This window comes from Bipolaris victoriae (assembly GCF_000527765.1).
Source record: "Bipolaris victoriae FI3 unplaced genomic scaffold scaffold_1, whole genome shotgun sequence".
Lineage (NCBI taxonomy): Eukaryota > Fungi > Ascomycota > Dothideomycetes > Pleosporales > Pleosporaceae > Bipolaris > Bipolaris victoriae.
The window spans coordinates 206602-223514 of NW_014575391.1; the positions used below are offsets into that span (position 1 = coordinate 206602).

At 50.0% G+C, this 16913-nt stretch overlaps 8 protein-coding genes across 8 annotated transcripts; 3 read left to right on the top strand and 5 right to left on the bottom strand.

Annotated features, from left to right (window-relative positions):
- Positions 1 to 2848: 2848 nt before the first annotated feature.
- Positions 2849 to 3117, bottom strand: COCVIDRAFT_57153 (hypothetical protein; the record flags this gene model as incomplete). The annotated part of the gene is made up of 2 exons (XM_014706856.1): positions 2849 to 2986; positions 3052 to 3117. Coding segments are annotated over 2 exons (204 nt in total), but the record flags the coding sequence as incomplete, so codon positions are not given.
- Positions 3118 to 5462: 2345 nt separating this feature from the next.
- COCVIDRAFT_11233 (hypothetical protein) lies at positions 5463 to 6484 on the top strand (the record flags this gene model as incomplete). The annotated part of the gene is made up of 2 exons (XM_014706749.1): positions 5463 to 5947; positions 6013 to 6484. The coding sequence occupies 2 exons, from the start codon at positions 5463 to 5465 to the stop codon at positions 6482 to 6484; spliced, it is 957 nt and encodes a 318-aa protein (XP_014562235.1).
- Positions 6485 to 6633: 149 nt separating this feature from the next.
- On the bottom strand, positions 6634 to 7881 carry COCVIDRAFT_84270 (hypothetical protein; the record flags this gene model as incomplete). Its single annotated transcript, XM_014706857.1, has 1 exon — positions 6634 to 7881. One exon carries the CDS (start codon positions 7879 to 7881, stop codon positions 6634 to 6636), a length of 1248 nt encoding a protein of 415 aa, XP_014562343.1.
- Positions 7882 to 8679: 798 nt separating this feature from the next.
- COCVIDRAFT_11235 (hypothetical protein) lies at positions 8680 to 9501 on the bottom strand (the record flags this gene model as incomplete). The annotated part of the gene is made up of 2 exons (XM_014706750.1): positions 8680 to 9154; positions 9302 to 9501. The coding sequence occupies 2 exons, from the start codon at positions 9499 to 9501 to the stop codon at positions 8680 to 8682; spliced, it is 675 nt and encodes a 224-aa protein (XP_014562236.1).
- A 157-nt stretch (positions 9502 to 9658) lies between these two features.
- Positions 9659 to 9865, top strand: COCVIDRAFT_84415 (hypothetical protein; the record flags this gene model as incomplete). The annotated part of the gene is made up of 1 exon (XM_014706858.1): positions 9659 to 9865. The coding sequence occupies one exon, from the start codon at positions 9659 to 9661 to the stop codon at positions 9863 to 9865; it is 207 nt and encodes a 68-aa protein (XP_014562344.1).
- Positions 9866 to 11588: 1723 nt separating this feature from the next.
- On the bottom strand, positions 11589 to 13090 carry COCVIDRAFT_62667 (hypothetical protein; the record flags this gene model as incomplete). The annotated part of the gene is made up of 2 exons (XM_014706859.1): positions 11589 to 12376; positions 12439 to 13090. Coding segments are annotated over 2 exons (1440 nt in total), but the record flags the coding sequence as incomplete, so codon positions are not given.
- A 242-nt stretch (positions 13091 to 13332) lies between these two features.
- Positions 13333 to 14088, bottom strand: COCVIDRAFT_32792 (hypothetical protein; the record flags this gene model as incomplete). The annotated part of the gene is made up of 1 exon (XM_014706860.1): positions 13333 to 14088. One exon carries the CDS (start codon positions 14086 to 14088, stop codon positions 13333 to 13335), a length of 756 nt encoding a protein of 251 aa, XP_014562346.1.
- A 752-nt stretch (positions 14089 to 14840) lies between these two features.
- Positions 14841 to 16836, top strand: COCVIDRAFT_84521 (hypothetical protein; the record flags this gene model as incomplete). Its single annotated transcript, XM_014706861.1, has 3 exons — positions 14841 to 14978; positions 15139 to 15409; positions 15497 to 16836. The coding sequence occupies 3 exons, from the start codon at positions 14841 to 14843 to the stop codon at positions 16834 to 16836; spliced, it is 1749 nt and encodes a 582-aa protein (XP_014562347.1).
- Between the last annotated feature and the right edge of the window lie 77 nt (positions 16837 to 16913).

Sequence of the window (16913 nt, forward strand, 5' to 3'; positions counted from 1 at the left end):
GGGCAAATTATTCACTTGGTTCAACAGCAGTTAGACGTTGAAATTATACTTTATCTATCTAACTCTTTCCATAATTGAACCTCAACAGTCGATGTTCTATTCCATCCGGGTCAGTATTGAAAATCTTGAGAGTTATTGTAATAAGTCTACATACGCAGCAGGCTTGTTTCTTAAAGATATACTGATCAACGTCGCAGAAGGTTGTGCAATACCTCAAATCGGTCCTGTAAATACCGCAGTACCAGAGAATTTGTTCGTTGCCGTACGCCTCACGCTTCAACACTATTAGCAAGGATTAGTCTGATATTGGCGCATGTTGTGCTGGTGCACAGTGACACTATTGTAACTTCATATCTTCGTCTCAAGAATTAAGACTTACAATGCTGCATCTAGATTCTGCCTGAATACTAGTGATCCATGCTAGCAAAGCGAAAAACGTAATAGAGGAAGATCTCATCTTTTGCGGATCGTCTGTAATGTTGGAAATATAATTGAGTGTTTACTGTGTAGTGGATGATTATTGAAGGGACGTCTCTTGTTTATATAGTTCTCCTCAGCCTACTGAAGAAAACACTGATGTAGAACATCAGCCCAGCTCTGTGTTAGATATGATTGCTAGTGCTACGGAAGGTGACGGAACATGTTTGTATCTTGCGAGCGAATATCAAGAGTTAAACCCCTCTTCTATGGTATTTTTTCATTCCACGAGTTCCGAAGAGGGAAAATCATTGAGCACATGTATCAAGGATGTTCGCCACTCGTGTAAGCAGAGGGGCCCTGCTTAGTGTAGGCTCTAACTAAATATATATTATTTTACGTTAGTAAGGTGAAAGAAAAAGAGAGAGAAAGAAAGGACGCCTCGCCATATCTTCTTTTACCTTTCTTTCCATAACTTTCTCTCTCTCTCTTTACTCTTTCTTTATCTCTTTTGTGCTCAATTTTATCTCCTAAAACAAAAGTAAAAAGAGAAGAGCGACGAAAGAAAGAAATAAATGAAAATAACAAGAAGAAGATCTGGAATACAGTGCTAGATACAATGTTACAGATAGCGTCTCACTAATATGGACCCCTGTCTTTGTGGGGTGATGGATATCTTTTACACGGGTACCTAACAGCCATCGCCCTTCCGCAGCTGTCCCAGCAATCTTACCGCATACGCAACGCTCCGTGTTCCAAAGAAGAATGCTCTAGCAATAGAAAAGCTGATTCACGTTGTGGTGTGACGGAGTGATCAAGGGGCATATAGAGAAAAGGCCCGAAAAGGTATCCAAACATGGATATAATGTAAAGTACGCAGAGAGGGCACAACAACAACTATAGATACTACTACTAAACCACAAGTTCGAAAATCATTTAAACTTGGAAGATAGACTTATATCATGCATCGAGCACCCGCGCAGATGAACGTGGAGAATGCCCCCCCCCCCCCCCCATAACAGCGTCATAGCGTGAGCTACCCGACAAGATGAAGTTTCATATTCAGTCTAGTCGCTACTTCAGATAAATCATTCAAACTATTTATACATACAAATAGGGCGAATTCTATTCCCAGAATAGGCCGTGTGTTCCTGACCAAAACGGCCCCGATGTTCCGTGGATTTCAGGATTAAGAAAAACACGGGGAATGTGAGATTTTGGTGCATTTTCTTTCTCGGGCTTTGGTGTCCGGTCCTATCTCTCTGATTTGTTTGAACTCCATCGTACGGCGCGAAGCGTGTTATTTATAGGGGGTCGAGCTATGATGTCATGCAATGTGGGATGCACAGGACGGGGATGTGTAGGGATTAGTGTAAGGGATTGTAACTCGGTCGTATCAGAAGGTTAACACTTCTTTCTTACGATTTTTTTTCGCTTACTGTGTATACTCCTTGATGAATATTGGTGAAATAGGTTCGACCATCTGAAATATATTCTTAATAGCATACAAGTCTATAACAGAAAGTCACAATCTCTTTTCGGAAAATTTCAAAAGAAGAGGCTTTCAACGGCTATCAATTGATACAGTGTAGGAAGGACGTTTGTAGCATAGAAAACAGAGTAATACAGCATTTTGTTACTTCGCAGGGGACCCCCTGCATGTTCTCGTCATAGATAAACGACAAGCAGTATTCTCAACCCTGTAACATCTCATAATATCTCGTTCCAGTCTTCAGCCAGCTCGATCAAGCTCAACGCGACGCTCTGCACAATAATCATAATGGCACTGCAACGAACATTTCAAGAGACTTTTCGTAGAGGTAGGCTAGATATTGCTATGTTATCCTAATACAATGAATCTTCCAGAGCAGTCCGCACGTTCGCAGCAGCATACGACATGCTAGAGTCAACTTCGTGGCCGTGCCTTCGTGGTGACGATTCAACGTTGTTCTCTACTTTCACATGGTATGCGCCTCTTCATCACCAGTCCATTTAAGTAACAGGCTCTCTACGTCCTCATCTCCATTCTTACCATTCGACTCTTCCGCTGTTGGATAATGGATTCATTGACTGACTATAGTGTTGAAGGAGCGCGAGTATATAAGTGAAGTATTTGGTGGCTAGGCCCAGCCACCCGGAAACACAACCGTCACCAAGACTTCAATTTCAACCTTCAACTTTCAACATCCGCAGACTTAGGATTCGGCTTTCCTTTATGCGTCTTCAATCTGGTGAAGAAACTTGTAGCATCCGATTTTGTGTTACTTTTGATTTACGATTCCTTATTATCCAAAGTATCAACAGGAAGGATTGTTGCTTCAGATGGAGCTTGTGGGAGAGAGTTGTTTCGATGCGGATGCGGAGGTCCAGGCGGAGGTGCGTGCTGAGAGGACTCGGGCATAGGCCACATGTGCATGGTCACATTCCAACCTGGTTGCACTAGGGACTGCCAGACCTGTGGAAGTATGACTTGGCCATCGGGCCCGACAAGATCGTAATGGCCTTCCTGGACATGAGGCCCAATTACATCGACATGGAGGAAGGCTTGCTTGATGAGTTCTTCCATACTCTATAATGGTGGATTAGTTGCGGTGGAACGAGTACATGTATGAGGGGTGTGTTGTGTTAGCTTACCTTCCATGACTTGACTAGATGATATGGAAAAGTGAATTTCCTTCCCACAGCATCTTTGAAGCTGATTGGTTCCTTCGACTCACTTGGAACAGTCTTTTTCTCACTGAAGAGCGTCTCGATGTCAACAGCCCCTTCTCTCCTTTCCGCTGAAGATGTAATCCAAACCAAAGTCACAATCTCGAGCTGACCAAAGACGGTAGGTATGCTCTCTTTGTGCCACTCATCTATATGTAGCAGCTTAGCGTCTCTGGAATGAACATGGGCGAGGATGAGATGCCGTTGGTAGCTGTTGAGGGTGTGTAAAGTTTTCAATGGACTACGGTTTTGTGCCTCTTGCTTCTGCAGAAGTGTGCGGATCTCTGTTTCCAGCAAAGTGAGCTCTACGATGCTTAGTGAAGCACCAAAGCCGGAGCTTAGGCCAGGAAGTACGGTGAATGTCCATGCTTGTAGAAATCCATGAATATCATTCGCTTTGATACTAGGAGAGCTTGGTTTCGGTTTTTCAACATTGATGGCCTCGCTTTTTGGGGAGGTTGCTTCTTCTGGTGGTCCCTGTTGGTGTTGCGTACTCTTGTCTAGTAGACTGTGATCCTCTGCAACAAGCCGTTCTGCCTCTTTTTCACTCCCATCCTCGATATCCTCCTGGGCGTTTTCGAACTTCGGTGTTGCAGATCGGTCAGCCTCTGTCTTGATTAAACATTCGCTATTCCCAGATGATACATTGGCCATGGGAGCTTCCGTCAGCAGACTGCCGGAAACCGGAGAGTGTTTCGTCCAAGATAGATTAGGTGCTCCCGAGGCTAGCCGGTCTAGAGGAGCCAAATTAGTGTCCGCAGCTGGTAGCTGATTTGGTTTCCTTTGCTCTAGCATTGCTCCATTTGATGTGACTTGCTCTGCCCTTACAGTGGTTCCCGCATGTTTCTCGTCATTCCTATCCTTGTGGCCATCGACATTGCCTTCCAACTCCTTCTTACGCCCACCATTTCTAAAGCCGATCTTTTGAAATAATCTCTTGACTCCATTCTCTTTTTCTTTCTCAGATTTGTTGTCTGAAGTACGTGCCTTCAGAGTTCCCGCCCTCTGCTGCCTCGGAATCATTGCCTTCATCTCTGTCTGCTCCTGTTCGTAAGCCCGTCTGCCAGAACTTTACTTTTACGCGATTGCTAAATTGGTTACTGCCGCCACCAACAGGAGATTGGTCTTCGAGTCTCGAAGATGGTGATGCAAGTCATTAAATGGTGACTGCAAGGAGGGCCATTTAGCCTTTTCAGGACGAGAAAGCTTGATCTTAGAGTTGGGTGGTGGTGTTATTCCTTTGACTGTTCTGATCGCTCGTTCAAGGTACTTCTTAACCCGGTTGAAGATATACTGGCGGTGGTACAGAGCCGAAGAGATGTCTGAAAACGCGTTGGAGTTGAAAATGGAAGTGTGAGTGTTATCAGACGGGGATCGAGGCGTTATGAGATCCCGCAGTTGGTTTCCGTATAGCGGTGTGAACACCACTGAACGAGGCTGTGACCTAGAGATGGTTTGGCAGACCCTGCAATGCTTAACGGATCTGTCATGGGGCAGGGCGAGATCAGTCAATCAAGGGCCCCTCCGCAAACAATAGCGAGATTAAATGTTAAAAAAATACTTTGCAGCCATCAAGAACGCTGAACTGGAAGCTAGAAAGAGCAATGGATAGGTGCATTTGATTGTTACTGTACTGGTACATTCGCTGGCAATTGAACACTACCCCTGTAAGGCGCTAGTACCATGCGACAAGTACGTGTACAAAGCTGACCGGAGAACAGGAAACCGACTGTACACGCTACTGTACCCACAACTATGTTTTGTTTTATGTCAGCAATGTATCCCTATTTTTCATCTTCCTGATGTTTTTCTTAGACATTGCGTCATCATCAATCCGACTAAAATGCGAACTTTCAATGCCGCGTTACCAGATAGAGCGACAGAATGCGAGACATGTCCACTGCCTGTCATTCGCCAAAACAACGTGGGGCCATCCTTCACAACATCTCAATTCCCATGCTATAAAGGTGCATAGAGATCCCAAGGTCTGACTTTCTCTTGCATGTTAGCACTGCAGGGAGTTTAGCATTAAACAAATAAACACCACTCGCACCCCACCAAGCTCCACCCCCGCAACCCTCCATCCGGAGCTTGTTCGAAACAAGCAACGCGGCCCATCCATCCCCTTCCCCACTGCTGACCTGGGGGAACCACTCCATCACCACTCTGTGGCCCGCCTTGAAACCACCCCCGGAATCTTACTTGCTTGCGGGCGCCTGGGCTGACGCAAGGAAAACACACCATGTCATACCACCCTCTCTAAACACACCTCACCTTTATACCCGTGGGACTCCCTCTCCGTCACATCCGCACGCGACACACCCCCTCTACCCACAATGAAGCTCAAAGCCACCCTACGCGCCCGCATGCCAGGGATCCACTGGAGTCCACACGACCTCGCATCTTCAGAACCCTCGTCATCAACTTCAAAACCCAAATCGCGAATGCCTTTTTCACTAAAGTCATCCGCTCCCGATCCCGCAACTACTCCCCGCCCCCGCAAATCCAGGCTGGGTTCGACAGCGACCTTCGAACCCAACGTCGAACTCGATGCGCGCACACTGGCACAGGCTCGATCGCTATTCTTCACCCGTCTACCAATTGAACTACGGAGAATGGTGTACGAGTTCGTCATGGGCGAGGAAGTAGTGCACCTGACACTGAGCCAGAAGCGACGATTCGGCCATTGCATCTGCCAATGCGAAATCGACATACCTCGCAGAGACAAGCAGCAATGTACCTGTCGCGTCCTCGTCGGGGGCAAAAAAGGCGCAAGGTTAGATAGCGGCGCTGCAGCCCTGGTTCGAACCTGTAGACGCATGTACGTCCTCCCTTTCTTTCGCAACTCTCCTAGAATACGAATGGGAAAGAGCTGATAAAGTACAGGTACTCAGAGTCAATCCCGCATCTCTACCGCGTGCACACGTTTTCCCTCCTCCACATCACACACCTGCTCTACCTCCCTTCGTCCGTCCCCCAACTCCGACTCAATACGATTCGCACTCTGCATCTCCGCTGGGCCATCCGCGCGCTGCCGTACCTCCGGCGCGGTCCTTCGAGTCGCGTGGCGTATCGCGAGGACACTGCGAATTGGGAGAGGGGGTGGGAGATTATAGCGGGCATGCAGGGGCTGAGGGAACTGTATGTTGTGCTAGTTGATCCCAGTCCGCAGGGGCTGTGGGAGAGGAATTGGTTGCAGCTTGAGGATGTGCTGCTAGAGAGTGTGAGGGGCGTTACGCGGCCCAGGGATGCCGTGTTGGTGATGCCGTATCAGAGTTGTGGGGTGGATTGGGATATGGGGGATGGGTGTGTGAGGTTGGTGAGACCGGAGGATGGGGGTGTGGAGGAGGACGAGTGACATGTACAACACCCCTCTTGAAAAGTGAGTTCACTCCACTGTATATAATACACCCATGATAAACGTATAAATAACTTCATACAATCAACACCTTTATTCAACATTATCTAATCATCCCATCATTCCTCCTTGCTTCTATATACACCCTCTCACAACCCAAAGCAATTAGCATAATAAGTAACCGTAGCCGGCCAATCCGAAAACATGCCCAAAATACCCACATCCTGGGCCAAAACATCCAGCACAGTATACATATCCCCATCATTGTTCGTAGCATTCAGCACATACTGATAGTAGTAGCCCCCACCATCAATCTGCAGCCAACCGGACCGCTCAAACGACCACGCGATCATATCCAACCCGTGTTCCTGGCAGGCGAGCGCATACTCCGACGGCACAATCTTGCCCTTGTCGTCGAGCTTCGTGAGCGCGAACATGGCGGGCGCCATGATCTTGACACCGCGGGCAGCGAGGTCGGGGATGCTGGCTGTAGCGTTTGCGTAGCCAGCGGGCGTATCGACGCGCTCGTCGAGGTAGACAGCTTGGACGCCGAAGTCTGGTTCGTTGTCGATCCAGTAGAAAATGTCGGCGGGCAAGAAAGACTGAAGCCAGACACGGCTGGGGTCGATGTCGTACTCGCGGAATTTGTCGACGAGGTCCTGGGCGTACTGCTCTTGGGTGTAGCCGTCGAACGGCATTGGTACTTCGGGGGTCTTGAGCTCGGGTGTGAATTTGAGGCCCCAGCTGTCTACGAGGGGGATGTATTCGTCGACGGTCATGAGCTTGGGGCAGTGTTGGGCGTAAAGGTCTGTACGGAAGTATGAGGTTCCGTCCATGTATTGTTTGGCTGTTGTGGCGTTGGGGTTGAAGCCGTCCATCTTTCCGCAGAGAGTGCCAAACTCCTCGAGTGTAATGTCCGAGGTGCAGCACTTGGCCGACGCAGCGGTGCCATTGGCAGCGGGAGAAAAGGGCTTGGTGCACTTTGCGGCGAGCGGAGTGTCGAGGATGTTGGTGGTCGTGTGCAAGTCGCATTGGGCGTGTCGGCAGACGAGCTGCTTGTCCTTGGTGAAGGCAACATCGCATTCAATGATACCAGCACCCATACGATGCGCCGCTTTGTAGCTTGCGAGGGTATGTTCGGGGAATTGGAGGGGTGCTCCACGATGGGCCAGGACAAAGTCTGACGTCTCGAATTCTTGCTCCGAGCAGCTCTCCAGCTTCTCCTTCAATGGACCGTCGTCCATGTCATCCACGAGGTAGTATGGCCGAGGCCCAACCTGGACATTGAACTTTTTTCCTTGTCCATGGTGGTGACCTCCCGTACGAGGCGCAACTGCAGGTACAGCAGCAGCAGACGCGAGTCCAAGAAGGACAGAGGCGGCGATGAGAGAGCGCATCGTGAGCAATTGTCAAGCCAGCGAGGTCTGGGAAGCTGCAAAAACGAACGGTCCCTGCAGAGCAGACATGACTGCGGCTATGCGGCTTCTTATCTACATGGGTCAGAAGAAATTCCTACTCAATGCCTCGGATGGTCCAAAGACGCCGACGAGCTGCACGGCTGGGGGACCTCGACGTCAGCCCCATTGCTTCTGCACGTGGGTGAGCTACCCCAGTCAAAGTTCTTGGTGCTGCGGCGGAGAACAGGACGATGGAGTATATCTACCCAAGTCCGGTTAGCCTGCCGAGCCTGCCAAGCACATGTAGCCGTTCACGTTTCTCAATGCTGCGATAAGATACGTGAACAGGCCCTAGCGAAGTACTCGGAGCAACAATACTGACGGCTGAGAGGTACGCCTCATGCATCATCTCCTCCCCGTCTTGGCCGCATCTTGCTTCTTTCGCCTTGTCGCCCGGTGTGGCGGGAATCCATCGGCCTTTCGGCGGGCCGGCACCATCTTGTGGCTGGCAAAGTGGATACGAATGGAAGGTGGACAACGGTGCCGGTCTTCATGTAGTACGTTACCAACGGTAGTATTCAGCATGATGCCTGTTTAGACGAAAGCCTTAGGATACTGCTTGTCTGCCTAACCTCCTTTCATGAAGTTGTCCATTCTCTTCATATATGGTAAAAGGCCCCAAAGCAAGGAGTCAAACATCCTTCCTTAATCTAAGTTGCAGCCTCCACTTGACCGCCTATTCATTTCCAAAGGCGATACAATGTGAGTATGCATGAATTTAGATACGAGACCGCGGGTTTATGGAGCGCTATCCTCACTCCGTTCTGGCAGCTGGAAGACGCATCTGGATTTTCCAACATCGAGATCCGTAGAACACCTCCAATCTGGAAGAGTGACGACAAAGTCTTTTGGTGCAGTCATTTTCGTGATGGGTTCAAGGAGTGCTTTCCCATTCTGCTCCCAAAAGTCGCCGTAGCATTGCAGCCAGAGATCCAGAAAGAAGAAGAGCCGTATGTGTAGCGTCCGGAGACCACTCATCCTACCCAGCACATCCCACGTCCTATTCCACTCATCCCGATGCGCTTGAGGCATGAGATCGACTTGAAAGAACCCGTGGCGATCGAGGTCCCAATCAATGCGGAGGTTGGTAATTTGATTCATCCGTTGGGGTTGGATGAAATACGGCAAGTAGCCCATAGTAGGGTAGTCTTCCATATCCGTAGAAATGAAGAATTTGTTCGAACTGTACAGATATTCGATAGCTTCTGAGTAACTGCTCATTCATCAGTTAGCTATTATGCTACGCCGCTGACGTAATAACTGTATTCTCGTATCGGGGCTGTCCTCCAGCCTTTTGGTAAGATCGTTGTATAAAGCGTCTACACTCTTTGTAACGAACTGTCACGTGGGTAATACTTACATGCGGCGACATGTCCTCAACAGCGAAAGTGCAGCGTGAAGTCTGTGTTTAACTGAAAGGGACTGAAGGTAGCAGGCACAACCTCGAGTAGCGCACCGCCGGGCGTTCAACTGGCCGTTGACAAGTGAAAGATGTATTGGCACCTCGCCCAGTGCTTTTTCATAGATGATTCGCCTTATCTCCAACGGGAGTTTGGTCATAAAGGCGGATCGATTTTGGGGAAACGTTCTTTGATGTTGCTGTAGGCTTGTCGACGTGATACTGAGAGCGCGTCTGCGGGGGCAAGGTATCATGGGTTTTGGAGCCTCGGCGGATACCCCGAACGTTCGTCTACTCTGGTTCGGCATTACCAGTACAATGCAACAAACACAGGGCGAGCAGACTGTCCAAAAGAGACATTTGCACGTGTACCAAGCTGCTTTCCGTATTAAATGGTCAGTCCTAGTTCCGATTTCCTTGAGGCGGTTGCGAAAACGGGTTCCGGGCATGTTTGCGCCACAGGGGCATGAAGCTTTGTTGGTTCAGCCTAGTACCGCGAAGAGTTGCGGTTCGGAGCAAGCCTAGACGATACGAACACCCTCTTTACGGCTTGAAAATGATCGGAACGTCGTTTTTCAGGGTGTATGATTGATTCCCTTGGGTGAGATTGGAATCGAGTCTTCGTTTACGTGGAGGGGATGAGGAAAGAGCAGTTAGTGTTGGAAACCATTTTGTGGCGCAATCCCGGCCCCACTTTGTGAGACCAAAATGACGATGGCACCCAAACTTGACGTTACTACCCAATACTCACGTTTAATTCGTTACTTGCGCATTCAGCTCGCATTCAACAACCGAACGTACTTCAGCTTTGATTAGTCGTGACTATATTTACCACTTCGTCCCGCGGATCTTGCAACGGGCTTCGTCTGATACTGGTTGGTGGCGAAGGGGTTGCTCATCCAAAAGAAAACATACGGAAGGTGCCGCCGGCAACAAACAGACAGATGGTACTAGTGGGTGAGTATGAATACGATGCATCTTAATATCTATTTATTTACCTTCCTGGCAGCAAGAAATTCGGTAGCTGCATTGCTACACCATGACTCTACTCTTGTCAGGCGCTACAATTGGCCACAGACATGGCTGCCAGCTTGGCACCGATTGCACATCTTCGGACTATAGAGCAGTCGGTTGCGGATGGGAAGGAGAAGTTAAAAAGATGGGTATCATCCTCACAATTTTCCCGACCAGAGACTGATGGTAAGCCATCTTATTACCTTTATCAAGCACCACTAACACGTACTAGCTGCCTCAGCCCCTCCCGTCCTCAGTGATCAATCACTGGCCTCTAGTACACAAGCCTAACTCAAAAGAGATATAGAAGATTTAGACAAGAAGTGGCTTCAGAGGCACGCAGAATTACGGAAGATGTCGCATACATTGGCTGAAGCCGTGCGCCTTAGTCAAGAGCAGAGTCAATATCGAGTCGAAAGAAAAGTTCTTTTGCAGAAATTGAAAGCGCTGTCTCCGCGATGAAAGAACACATATCGTGTCGTATCAGCGCATGATTGAGTTGCGGGCACAAAATAAAATTTCAATTCAGCGCAAATAGTTCAACTTCTTCAATCAATTCCATTACAGCGACTGCTTTTCAGCTCTTATTGCCTTCGATTGCGGGCCGCCCCTCAATATGTTAAACATGACATATTATTTTGCCACAATATGTAGAATACGTGGTAGATTGCGCTATGGCTTGACTTGAGTGCAAAGACATAATTCCGTAGCACTGCTCGCACGAAGCGATCGCTCAAGACTCAGGGACCAGTCTGGTATATGGTCTAACAATATATGATATTTGGCCACTCCAGAGAGGAAATCTACAAAGATTATTTAGAAAACAACCGCGAAGAAATACCTAAACTCCTCCCATCACATTGGTAGATCAGTGATCGAAAAGAGCTGCCAGGAGCAGTCCTTTGATGACAAACTTTTGCAACAATAATGGCCATGAGCTGTTCAGAAATCATCTAGCAGAACAACTAGCGAGGCTTTTACGCCAGTCGCAAAGATGGGCGGCACACCTGAGAAGATAGGCTTGCTATCTTCTCACCTCTCTCGCACCAGCATGGAATCAACGAAGCACATCTGGCGTCAGCTCAAAAAGCGCCTACACGATACTTTTCCCCTTCACTTTTACCTTCGCCCTCAACTCCCTCTCGGTACACATCTTCCAATACCACCTCAGTGACGCCCTCGCCTCAGTCGTAATCGCAAACGTAAGCAGGAGCACCGGCACAGCCGTAACCCAAAACACCCACCCCTTACTCTCGCCCGGCAAAAAATCATCCGTCATGGAGAAAATCGCCGCAATAGTCGAAAGCGGCACAAACACCATCGTCACATTCGTAATCTGCGCCAGACTCAACGCATTCCGATTCGCCGCCTGCGCCTCCTGCATCGTCGTGAACTGGAGGTAAGACTGTAAAAACGCTTCGGCCATTGTGATTACTCGGCCGCAATAATCTTGGACGGTAAGCCATCCATCGCGCTCCCACTCCAAAGCGCTAGGTCGATGCAAGCCGAGGACTTCGAATTGCTCTTTTACTTCTGAGTTGACGAGGCCCATAATGTATTTGATGTTTACGACGAAGCCGAAGACTTCGTGGTGCCAGCTACTGATGAGCCCCTCGCCAAATTCACGCAGGTAGTCGCAGCGGTTCGTGTGCAAGACGGCGGTTCGCGGGTTTTGCTGGAGGCGCAGCATGTTGAGGATGCGGCGGCGCAGGAAGCTGAGGAAGTAGCAGATGGCTAGTCTGCGGGCGACGTTTGTGCAGCTCCTGGGCCCAATGGAATGCGCCTGCTCGTCTGGGGTGAGAGATAGTATGTCGTCGAACATACTCTCGTACTTGGGGCGCTGCCAGCTACCAGCCCAGTCGGAGGGATTGGGCGGTAGGATGTCCATGTCGGTGAAGTCCGGGTCGAGACTGTGCATACGGGTGTATGCGTGCTCTTCTGAGCAATGGTCCACGGGGAATTTGCAACCATCTGCGAGGGATGTTACGGTCTCGCGGACTGGTGGGTCAACTATCAGCACCGCTACAAGGTCCGTCAGCAATGTCTGAGTGTGTACAGTCTAGCTAGAGAAAGCAGCGCCGTACAATCCCACGAGCCATCAGGTCTAACTCCAGAGGTCCAAAAGGATAGGGCGTGGTAGCTTTTGGGCTGATCGAGAATCGGGGCTTTGGGGTCGTAGCAGTATACATGGCGCTGGATGTTGAAGTCGCAGCGGAAAATATTGCCATGCACTTCTCGGTCTGCGTCTATACGTAGAGGCTGGGTAATAGCGTATCTGATGCTGAAGTTCTTTTCCGAGTACCGGCGGAGAGGGTTGGTGTAGTTGAATTCCGGCGTTGCTGGATCGGCCCAGTGGGCAGCGAAGAAGGTGGGGGGAATCCGTAGCTGCGCACCGAGTATCTCGAGATAATTGAACCCCAAATCTTCCAGTATGAAAAGTCTCTTTCGCGGGCCTAGTTCCTCTGCGGCTAATGGGTCGTCAAAGTGGGCTTGGAGGCCTTGCGAGTTCTTGAATATCTCTGGTTCAAAGACTTCATCGTCACGATACTCTATCACTGCTACTCTGCCTCTTTCTCTTTCCAAAGCTGTTTGGGATTTTAGGTTGCGCAGGAAATTTGGAAATAGCCAGTGGAGTTGCAAGTCGATGAGGTCGTGGTATGCTTCGCGTGCATCCTTATCGCAAAATGTCGTCGATCTCTCGCTCCAGGTACCGGTTGGTGATGGTTTCTCGTCCATTGTCAACTGGCGACGGTTTGCATGACAACTGGCCGGTACCCTTACAACCGTTTAATAACGGTCGCTTCTAAATGTCTGGGCAGGGGAGGATGGCCCAGCCTTGGGGGCGAAATCCTAGGAACCGTGGCTGTGTGTTGGTGGTGGTGTAGTACAGCTGTCTCATTGGCCCTGCTATGACTTTGTCCAGGGGAGTATGCAGACTGACTGCAGCATATCACGGGAAATACACTACCGACGCTTGACTAGGCTTGAAACGAGGTGAGGGGTTTCTGTCCCTCCTGCTCCCATCGCCACTTCAAGTACGGCTTGAGTTCCTTGTCTGTTGGCACTACCCTTTTCCATTCTGGTTCAATCCCAACCACGCCTTCCGTACCGCGTAGTCTATCCCGATAAAAGATACGGTAGCTATCAAGTGCATATGCACCCATGCCCGGCAGATGAGCAATTTCCCAGCCCTCCCGTTCGTCGTCGGGTCCTAATACCTCTCCGGGCCTGACATTTGTCCCACATCCACGGTCTGGGTAGTGCAACCTCCGGTATCTTCGCTGTCTGCATGGAGGCGCAGCAAGCCAGGCGTCTGCTAGGGCTATAAGCCGCATGGCCCGGATTCTATGCAGGCCTATGGGTTGTAGCATGTTGATTAGGTCGTGGAGCGGCGCTGCAGATAGTTCCTTTGGAGATGGATAGGCTGAGAGCAGCTCGAACAACACCGGTCGGGCCATTTGACCACGGGTTTGGTTCCATAGAATGGCCTGGACTACCAAAGCATATAGACTATCACAGATTCGTTCTTGGATTAGACCGTACTTGGCAGGTTGGAGGGTCAAGCTGAGTCCTGAGGGCTGAGGTATTACACGAGGGTGGTCTTGCTTTTCGACTCTGGTCTTGGTTGGAGAAGAATGTTTCTTCTTTGGAGGAAGCGGGGCATGTTGCGAGGCGCCCTGCCCGTGTGTTTGATTAGAGGATCTAATTCGACGACTTCTTGTTACTACTGGCATAGCTGAATAGCCAAAGATAGCCAAAACACTTGATTACATGCAGGAAGACAGGATCATGGCTAGCTGAATCTTGTCACCTGGAAACAACAACTCCACTCCCGCGGCGCTAACAGTTAGGATCCCTACGTCATCGAAACACCTCTGGTGTCCTGACGATCGAAACACACCGACTAGCTGAACGTTGTTCAGACGAGATGGTGAGACCCAAAGAAAAGCTATAGCACCAATTCGTAACACGTCATGCAACGTATTCCACACTAGAGTTTCTTCATAAGCACCCCAGAGACCAGGAATTGGGCCTCGGTGCTATTCCCCAGATTAGCACCGCCGCGATGAAGCTCCATCCCAGTACACCTCCACCATCTCACCTTCACGTCGCACCTCACCGTCAAAAAAAATCCTCGAGTCCGTTCATATCGTGACATGACTTAGTAAAACCAGCCCACCATGCTCCCCAAAACTCGCCTGACCGCAAAGAAATAAGGCCAGCCCTACTATGCTATCCCAGCCATCTGCCCCACCTCACCGTTTAGCTCCACCCGCAAAAAGCATAGAGCCCGCCTTGCCCACATAATCCGTCATCGGAACCTCTCGGATCATCATCATCATCATCATCATCATTGCTATCGTGCAAAAAAAAAAAGAGAAGCTACGCGCTCAAATGTGACATTGTTTACCAATTGCATCCGTAGCCCAAACAAACAAATAAACAAACAAAAAAAGAGTTGGACCAACGGGGAAAGAAATAGAAGATGTCTTTCTCGGATGATGGAGACATGGAGGACTGGGCGGAACAATCGTCTACGCAAAAGCGCTACGAAGGCGAAGACACCAGTCCAACCACACCCCGTGAATTAAAGGGCTGGTACGCGTATCCTATCGCTGCTGAAGTAAATTGATTTTTTCCAAACACCTTCTGGGATGAACATGGAAAAAACTAACTTGGATTTGTAGGTTTTCGCCGTGGTAGCTGTCGGTACGTCCCCCAATCCACCATGAAGCTTCCACCTTCTCGATCGCAACCTAAAAGAAACAATGGACTTATAAGAGTACACAGGCGCCTTCCTTCCCGTCCTCCTCGAGCAACTCGCCCGCGAAAACGGCGTCTTCTTCTCCGACCCCTCACAGCCATGCGTCACTCATCCCACCTCTTCCCGCCGCGCCAGCGACAAAGAAGCAGCACCCGCTTCCTCCGAGCAATGCATGGTAACCTACCTCGGCCTCCAAATGTCCACCAGCAGCCTCGCACTGTACACATCATCAGCAGCAGTACTACTACAAGCCCTTGTATTAGTGTGTTTGAGTAGTTTTGCAGATTACGGTATGTTTCTCCCCCTTGTCCATTAAATTTACCACAAGCTTTGAATTGAGCTATTAGGGGCATAGAAAGAGCTAAAGGGCATTACAGGTCCATACCGCAAAAAAATGCTCATGATAACGTCGTACACGGGCTCAATAGCGAGTTGCCTCTTCATCTTCATCTCCCCCTCACTATACCAACTCGCCCCTCTCCTCGTCATAATCGGCGTAGCCTGCTTGGGATGCTCGTTCGTGCTACTCAACGCTTTTTTACCGTTGCTCGTAGCAAACTACCCGGATAATAGCAGTGATGCGGGTGGCAAGCCGTTGTCAGAAGATGACGATTCAGCCGTTGAATTGGATAGTTTGAATGCGGATACAGAGGCCGCGGCGTCACGGAGGGAAGATGCAGAGAAGCTGGCACGCGATCTGGAGCGGTCTGCGCAGATAAGTTCGAAAGGAGTGGGATATGGGTATATGGCTGCGGTATTCGTTGAGATACTAGCGATCCTCATCATCTTCATCTTCAGCAAAACGTCGTTGTCGAAGACGTCGCCCACACTCTCGATCCGCGTCGTACTCTTCATGGTCGGCCTCTGGTGGGCCGTCTTCTCCATCCCGACGTTACTCTGGCTCCGCGAACGCCCTGGGCCCCCTTTACCCGTACAGCAGCACTCCAACCTCTCCTCCACCCCCGGCAAATCCAAACTCCGCACATTTCTCTTCTACACATCCTTCTCCTTGAGAAGTTTCTGGGTCACCTTGAAAAAAGCTTGTCGACTCCGTCAAACACTCATCTTCCTCATATCTTGGTTCCTGCTCTCAGACGCCGTAGCCACAATCTCAGGCACCGCCGTGCTCTTTGCAAAGACCGAACTGCACATGAGTACCATTGCGATTGCGCTCCTCTCCATCACCTCCATCGGCTCCGGCATCATCGGTGCCTTCGCCTGGCCACGCATCCAGCGCCACTGGGCCCTACAACCGAAAACCGTGTTGTTGTGCTGCGTAGCGGGTATGGAAATTATTCCTCTGTACGGCCTCCTCGGCTACATCCCGTTGTTCCAGCGGCTGGGCTTCATAGGCTTGCAGCAGGCATGGGAGATTTATCCCATAGCCGTCTTACACGGCATCGTCATGGGCGGCATCTCATCCTACGCGCGGTCCGTATTTGCGCCGCTGATCCCTGAGGGTAGCGAAGCGGCGTTTTTCGCCCTCTACGCTGTCACGGATAAGGGGAGTAGTGCTGTGGGACCGACGCTCGTAGGCCGTATTACGGATAGTGCGGGGACGATTCGACCCGCATTCATCTTTTTGGCTGTCCTGGTTATGCTGCCTGCGCCGTTGCTGTGGCGGCTCGATGTTGAAAAGGGGAGGGAGGATGCGAGGGCTATGGCAGAGGGAGATGCCAGGGGACGCGGAAGGTACGAAAGAGTCCGGAATGAGTGATTTGAGCCGAAAAGGTTCCAAGGGGCCTTCGGCGAAAGGGAGGGGGTATATGGTATGAATTTTGTAACGCCTCAAAT